Below are 8,310 nucleotides of genomic sequence, written 5' to 3' on the forward strand. Positions count from 1 at the left end.
GGCTAACCCTAACAAGCCATTCTTTGGGTGTCCTAATTACAATGCCAGTGGAAAAAGGTGGTATGGTTTGTTTGTCTAAAAGCAATAAGAAGCTAGTAACAACAAAGAGACAATAAGAGCAATCAAAACAGCCAAGTGCCTTCCTGATGATGAATGGAGAAGTTGTGGTAATTGAACAATCAAAAACGGAAGTACAGACATAATCATAATCCTTGCTGCGTAACTGGTCCAAATGTCGGTACTAACACCAGAACCTGCACATCAAGATCTTATTAGACCAAAACCTCCACATCAATCACTTTTCCCGTAAAGCTTAAGAGAAATACAAAATTCTAAACTGCTGCATCTTAAATCTCAAAAACTTGCCCAGAAATTCTTTTTCCAAAACCCCACAATATCAAAGAAAATTGCAAGGTACACATCAGTTCTAGTGAATTGTCCGTCACATATATATGCTTACGTGGCAATCAGAATATATGCAGAAAAATCTATATGAATCGAATCATACTCAAATCAGCAACAAGTTGAAAAAGGAACAAAACTTACACAAAATTCAATATTAAAAACACATGATCACTCATGCGAAGGTGCTGATGCTTCCACCATTGGAACAGAGCATAAAAAGAAACCCCCAAACACAGTTCCACAAAACATCAAAACAAAACCCTAATACAAAATCAGATTTAAAACTTGTGAACTGATAATATATAAAACACTTAATCATGATCAACAACCATCACAGCATTCCATTAAATTTGAAAAATTTTTTTTTTGATCCTCACTAACCTTAGTGACGACACAGAAGATCCCTGTAGTGGCAAACGAACTCTTTCGATAGTTGCACAGCGAACGTTATGTTCCAATGGTCTCGACAAATCCTTTTGCAGCCACCAATTGCTATTTTGGGTCACTCATGGAAGAGAAGCTTTTTTTTTCTCTGCGTCACTCATGGAGAAGGAGAAGATGAAGAGTAGAAACAAAAAGGGGTGCCTAACGTTTTATTTCCCATTACATACAAACGACGTCGTTCAAAGGGATGTTTAGCGCCAAATTAGAAACGACGTCGTTTCATTGGGTCCAGCGTGGCAAGAAATGGCCACGTCACTGACGGCGTTAGTGCTCCGGTGACTGAAATTGGGAGAAGGACTAATGTGGTGCACTTTTTCGAATCTGGGGGACTAATTTAGTACAATTGGGATCTCGATGACTAAATCAGTGCAACTCGCCAATCTCAGAGACCAAAGTGGGGCTTAACTCTGGAATTATTTGTAACAGTAAATTTAAATTACTAGTATTATTATCGGACGGAGAATTTGAGAAAATAAGCTTATAAATTAAAAAGATTTTTACTAAAAGCATTTGAATGAGTAAAAATGTTGGAAAGACCTTGGTTCTTGTCAAATTTAGGAGTTTTCCTTTATAATGATGAATATTATCTTCTTACATTGCATTTTTTTTCCATTACGATGAATTCTTTTGTTTATGGGATTTTTTTTTTTTTTTTTTTGTTTCTTTTATATCTCTATGGAAGTCTTTTGACTTTTGTTTTTAAGTTTGACATTTTCTTATTAATGGATATATTTTTTTTTTTTGGACGTGTTATTAATGGATATATGAAGATCACCATATTCTACTCTTAGTTAGGCCGTTAGACCGAAAGCGGTTTAATTGGGCCTAATGTTACATTCAACTTTTCAAGACCAAAAACAAACTTTTCAAAAATTAAAATTTCTTTTGTCATAATTCAATTGTAATTAAAAGCCACAAAGGAGAATCCAAAAACGAAAAAAAAAAAAATTAAAAGCCACAAAGGAAAATAAATTTTAAGGAACAGAAGAGGGTTAGGTTTCCGACGAGTCTAAGGAACTGAAGAGGGAAAGGAGAAGGTTAGGGATAAAGCCACGAGAACGATGAATAGGAAGCAAAAGTTGATGAAGTTTCAATTAAAGATGGAATTCTCCATGACCAAAATAATAATAATAATAAATAAGTAAAGATGGAATTCTGGGATCCTTGTTGCATGTGTTCAGTCTCTTTTTCAAACTTATGCTGCATTCTTAAATCTATTACGATTTTCATTCAATTAATTTGGGAATTTTTGAAATTAGAGTTTTTAATTGAATGGGGAATTTTGATTATCTAGTTGTTAAAATAAATAATAATTCCACCTTATTATTAAATTGAATTTAATTTTGATATCAGTGTAAAATAATTTTATACGTGTATCTAATTACATTATGTCACATCAATAAAAATAACTATGTTTTATATTGAGTGTGTGAATAGATATCCAAAAAAATAGATATAATTATACAACGATGTAAAATATTTTATACTGTCAGTGCATCAAAATTAAACTTTATAAATTATCAAAAGTTTACCAAATCATGAAATCCGTTAATTGGTTATGCATTTTCTATTAATAAAACGAAAGTAATTAATTAACAGTTGATATTTTTGTTAAATTTAATAATTTTTGAGAGATATTTTATAGTTTTTGTCTTTTGAGAGTATTCTTGTGAATGCATTACAAGAAAAAAAAAGTGTATTTTTCGACGCTAAAAATCGTCGGTTATCTCTCCCGTCGATATTTTTCGACGGCTTGCTGTCGATATTATTAAAAAATATAATTAAAAATAAAATATTAAAATTGACAGCAAAGTCGTCGATTTTTTTGTAATCCATTAACGAAAATATTTTTATTTTAAAATCGACAAACGTATCGTCTATTTTATTATTTAAAATATCCACACATTTTGTCGTCGATAAATTTAAATGGTCTTGATCACTTTTTAAAATTAAATGGATGGTACATATTTAATGTTTAAAATCGACGCCTAGGACGTCGTTTTTTTCAAATTAAAATCGACGGGTATGCTGTCGATTTTTATCAATAAAATAAATTTTCCCCCACTCACTCCCCGCATTTCCTTCATTTCCCCAAATTCACCATTTCAATTTTCATCAACCCTTATTTTACCCCTGAATTCACCTCGCATACTTCAACCCTCCTTCTCCATCGCCGCCGCTCCACTGCTTCCGTCACATCGCTGCTGCCGTCGCACCGCTGCTGCCGTCGCTTCGTCTCTCTGCACCGTTGTTGTTGCTGCTCAATCAAAATTAGTTACTCACTTACTCTCTCTCTCTTTTGCTCTTCATTGATTTTTCATCAATTTTTTGGATAAAAAATTTGTTTCAGCATTACTACAGAATAGGTCTTCAAAGATTAATTTGGTACTAATCATTAATCTAATTTGGATCCTGAAGCAACTTAAAAAGCACAGAAGAACCTAGTATCTAGTTTCTTTAATCCCTAATTTCGCAGATTCACTTCAATTATTCTGTAGCATAAACTCAAGTTTTCTTATTCACTACTTTTTTCAATGATTCTGTTTGTGTTGAGCAACTTTAATTTGTTTTCTTTTGTTTTAGATTGAATCTTAAATCTATAATTTGTTTTCTCTGTCTCGCGTTTTGCAATTTGTAAACAAAGGAGTTTCGGACATTGATTCCTAAAGGCTTTGAAGTAATTGGAGAGCTTGCTTACGGAGCCGGCGCCGACGCTCAAGCGACAGTTCATGCTGCTCGTAGACTGAGGAAGCTTCTATACGGTGAAGAGGAAGGGGATAATCGACCGGTGATCGGAGCAGTCGCCGCCGGTTCCGGCGAGCTGAAATTTTTCGTGTCGGAGAGTGGAAAATCGAATAGCCTCGAAGAGGTTGATTCAGTTGTTGAAGAAGAACATTAGGAGAAATGTGTGGGAGAATGGTTGCTTGATTCGTTGTGAGCTTCCGATCAAGTTGCCAGTATATTATCCTCTCAAGAATACGAGTGGTTAGTTTTATTCAATTTTTGTTTCTTCTAATCTCTAAGTGTTCGTTTGGATTGGTGTTAATTTTGCTTTGCATGTTCTGCTGGGGTTGTATTTTGAAATTAACTTCAATCAATTCATATTTTTTGCATTGCCATGTAATGAAGCAATCTAGGGATTGGAAATTGGAGTTTGTGAGCTAGTAGCGTTAATTGATAATAATTTGATGATGGAAGTTATAGAGCACAGGACTTATGAGATACAATGAAAACTTTAGCTCCAAGTAAAATTGTTGATTATGATATTCTTCGTTTTAATTGTTTAATTGTTGCTGATGTTATATGATAGTATTTATGATTTATTTTTAGTGGTTATTTATTATTATTTTTTTTGGCCTGCTACCATGAATCATGCGCATTGTGAATTGTGAAATGACTTCAATCATCCATTTTGTGATATTTTCTTCTTCTTAGAATACAGATACCATCTAAGTTAGTGTTCTCTTTAACAGCTTAGGGCCATCATCAGCGTCTGCTGTGCCTGTTGCAGAGTACATTCCAGGTCAGGAATCAAGAGTTAGGGTCAAATTGATGTCCTATATCCTATATGTTAGCATGATTTTTTTTGGGTATTTTTTTAACTGAAGTTGAATTATTACCTTCAGCCCAGGATGAAGCCAGGCTCCTTGTTATGGATATTAAACTAGATGTACTCTGCTATGCTTCTAAGAAGCTCCCCTTGAGGCATGCAGTTTCAAGATTAATCATCCCTCGTTTAGCTGATCAGTTAAATGCATTGCAGAATTCAATGTTGCCTAACCTTTTAGGACAACACCCTCAGGTAAGGCAATGCATTCATATAGGCAGCTTGATTTTTCATTCCACCTTGAGTCTAAACATTTCGCAAGAACATATTCCTATGGTTAATGGATGTAGAGGTACATATTCATTTTTTTGTCCTATATGTTGCACCAGGATTATGTGTAATTGTGCTTGTCTGACTTTTCATAAGATTTCATTAGAAATTGGTTTTATTGTTTTGAAATGGTTTATGATCTCTAAATAAGGTCATGACAATGATTAATGGGTTACTGGATTCTCATTTATTTATGAGTGATGATTTTCTACCCAGTGGGATAAGGTTTTGTTATTGTTGTTGTTTGTATGAGTGATGACAGCATTAGTAATTGCATATTTGGATATATATGTATAAGTGCTAACAGATACCAATGTGTCTAAAATTTTCCAACAGATATTATGTTATAGTAGATCAAGATATGATTAAAAAAACAGATCTTTCTTCTGCAAATGCTTGTCTGTGCTACTGGGATATATCAGATGCAATTTATGAAAGAATATTGATATTGATTTTACTTTTGTGGATAATACGTCAACATAATTTCTGGTTTTCTTTTTATAGTTATCTATTTTGCTAATTTTTATACTTCAAAATTTTATTTTCACGTGTATTTAATACATACTTTTCTTTTTTATTGACTAACAAGTTTTTTGAATTGTCAGATAAAACCTTATCACTTCACTCTTCCTCATGTTCTGCATCCAATTACTGTTTTCTATGAACTGAGTTTCGGGGAGACAGAAATGAAGCAAGGTATGCTTCTGTAATCTGACATGGATAGGATAATTCTTTTAACATTTACCTGTCTCTTTTAGAAAATACTATCACAAGGCTATTTTGTCTGCTATTGTTAAGTTTCATAGAAGAATTTATGTATTCTATCTCCAGACTTTTTCTGTTTATCATTATGATCTTATCATGCATCTCTGTTATATGAAATATTTTGCTCTCTGCAGTTGAAATTAGGAGATCCTTACACACAAGGGTTGGATTACCTTTTGATCGACCCCTTCTGAAAATCGCTAACGCCTTGGATTTTTCAAAATTGAAAATTGGTGGTCTTGGCTCTCAACAAAAGGGTAATAAGTAGATCTAATTTATTTATTTATTTTGTAATTCTTTATAAGTACTGAGAATTATGATTTCATCTGCATTTTCATTGTTTATTTTTTAGTAATAACTCCTATACTTTCCTCTGTTTTATGCCGTCATTTACTTAATATTCTTTTCGTAATATTAGGTTTAACTTTACTCAGGGATGTACAGTTGGGATTTCAAACAGTGGGGTTAAGTGTTGTTTTGCTCTGTATCTCAGTGTAATTTTTCTCTGACTCATCTAAAAATGTTATGGTTTTTGCAGTTTTTGGGGGAAGTGTTTCTCTTGTTCAAGGTTCCTATGAATACTTTCATTATCTTCAGGATGGTTTTAATGATTCGGTAATTTCCATCTTTCTGCTTCCCAATAGTTTTGAAATTACATGTCTTCTTTTTCATGTTGACCTTTATTGCAATGACATAACCAAATACACTCCATTTGTAATTACTGAGTAACTGGTTTTAAATTATCAGACAAAGATAATCTGGTTTTATGCAGTTGTAAATCACTACTTGAAAATGAATATAATTAAAGCAAAATGGCTCTTAACTCTATTTCTTTGTAGTATCACAAATTAAATCACTTACTTTGATTTTATAGGGATGGGGTTGTGCTTATCGCTCTCTCCAAACTATCATTTCATGGTTCAGACTCCAAAACTACTCATCTATAGAGGTTCCTTCTCATAGGTATTTTCAGTTTGCCTCATCTTAAGGATGGATTTTGTTACTAGGGGATATGTCATTTCATTTTAATATTTCTTAGAAGTAATTTAATCTTAGCTTATTTCCGTATTTTCTCTTCAGGTTTAAAATTATACTGCACTTTATTTTTTTCGGTTTGATGTAGTAGTAAATATATATCATTGAAGAGATTTTATAAATCCACTATTCCAGCCAAAATTCATTCATATCACATAAAAATTTTGGCATGTCATACTTGTGCGAATGATTCAGACTGACAAAGATGCAACCTTTCTCAGAGAAATACAGCAGTCACTTGTGGTGATTGGTGATAAAGATTCTTCTTTTGTTGGGACACGGGATTGGATTGGTGCCATGGAGTTGACCTTTGTTTTGGACAAACTTCTTGGCGCAAGTATTCTCCTTATTACAGTATTTGGTAACATTAACCTTTAGGTTAATTAAACGCTAATTGATTAAACGTTAACCTTTGATTTTTCTATTCCAACTGGACAACATATGCTGAGCCCTAGGCAAAGAAGGCTATCTAGATACTTGATTTGATCTGAACAGAGTGCAAACCTTTTTTTTGTTTCCTCTTTCTAAATCACTTATTTGGGTTCTAGATAAATTATTTGACTTGACTAGGTTGTTTTCTTTCTGAAACAGGTCACATGCAAAGTGATCAACGTTAGATCCGGAGTTGAGCTTCCAGAAAAATGTCGAGAGCTAGCATTGCATTTTGAGACCCAAGGAACACCTATTATGGTTGGTTAATCAATAATATACTTTTATACTTTCCATCTGTCATTCATCTACAATATTTCTCAAAATGATTGGCTTAAATTCCAAAGTATATATTTTTTCAGTTGTATATTTGCTTCAATGATTTGTCTTTTGCTCTCTGATATTTTCAGAATGAGTTACTCTTAATCCTCTAGCATCTAAATACAGGTAGTGGTGTACTTGCATCTACACTCTTGGGAGTGGATTACAATGAAGCAAGTGGAGATTGCGCGTTTTTAATACTCGATCCATACTATACAGGCACAGATGATCTGAAAAAGATCGTTAATGGTGGCTGGTGTGGGTAGAAGAAAGCTGTTGATAGCAAGGAAAAGAATATCTTCTTGCATGATAAGTTTTATAATCTCCTTCTACCACAGAGGCCCAACATGGTTTGATAGGATCATTTTTATAGAAGGTAACAGTTCCTAGTTTGTACCAATTTTCTTGCAATGGAATGGTAGTTTTTCATGGTTGGAATTTGATAGTTCAGTTAATTAGTTGACTCACTTTTGGGTTGGTGTTTGTAACTGGCATTCTGTGACTGTAGTCTATTATATAGGATTTACCTCTGTTATCTATTTGAGTTACTTGGACAAGTAAATGATGCGAGCAAAGGGTATTCCAAGATAATTAGAGTATTATTTCATCATCTTATTAACCTTTTTATTTTAGAGGAATTTGATCCTTCAACTATAATAGTTAATTTTTGTAATAATGATTCTTTTAAAGTTTTGTAGTTTAATATATTAGTGCTTTTGTTAAGAATTAAGTTGACTAATAAAAAAGAGCTACTGTGAAAATTTATCTTGTCTTAAGTCTTTATGTTAGAGGATTATTTATTATTTTAATAAGTTTGTAAATTCATTATCTAATATTTAGTATAAATTTTATTTTTATATTTAAAAATTTATTTGCATTAATTGTTTACTAATTTTCAAATAGAAAAAATAATTAAAAAATATAGCTATTAAACTCGACGGTAGCGTTGTCGCTTTTTAAATTTAAAATTGACAAAAAAATAAAATATAGACAAAGAATTAATCGGTATCTAAATAATTAAATCGACGGTAGTT

At 32.6% G+C, this 8,310-nt stretch overlaps 1 protein-coding gene and 1 long non-coding RNA gene across 2 annotated transcripts; both read left to right on the plus strand.

The window, feature by feature from the left end:
• On the plus strand, window positions 4,268-5,483 carry LOC110262411. The gene is made up of 3 exons (XR_002352167.1): window positions 4,268-4,372; window positions 4,476-4,651; window positions 5,332-5,483. It is a non-coding gene; the product is annotated as an uncharacterized LOC110262411 (long non-coding RNA).
• Window positions 5,577-7,199, plus strand: LOC107610726 (probable Ufm1-specific protease). Its single transcript, XM_021108177.1, has 5 exons — window positions 5,577-5,589; window positions 5,626-5,748; window positions 6,030-6,106; window positions 6,366-6,454; window positions 6,748-7,199. The coding sequence occupies exons 1-5, from the start codon at window positions 5,577-5,579 to the stop codon at window positions 6,902-6,904; spliced, it is 459 nt and encodes a 152-aa protein (XP_020963836.1). The 3' UTR covers window positions 6,905-7,199.

This window comes from Arachis ipaensis, chromosome B08, assembly GCF_000816755.2.
Source record: "Arachis ipaensis cultivar K30076 chromosome B08, Araip1.1, whole genome shotgun sequence".
NCBI classification, from domain to species: Eukaryota; Viridiplantae; Streptophyta; class Magnoliopsida; order Fabales; family Fabaceae; genus Arachis; species Arachis ipaensis.

Bases quoted from the DNA above. Each gene is read 5' to 3' on its own strand.
- LOC107610726 (XM_021108177.1), top strand. The intron at 6,107-6,365 runs GTAATTTCCATC...TTGATTTTATAG, and splicing joins AGGATGGTTTTAATGATTCG to GGATGGGGTTGTGCTTATCG. The intron at 6,455-6,747 runs GTATTTTCAGTT...AACCTTTCTCAG, and splicing joins ATAGAGGTTCCTTCTCATAG to AGAAATACAGCAGTCACTTG.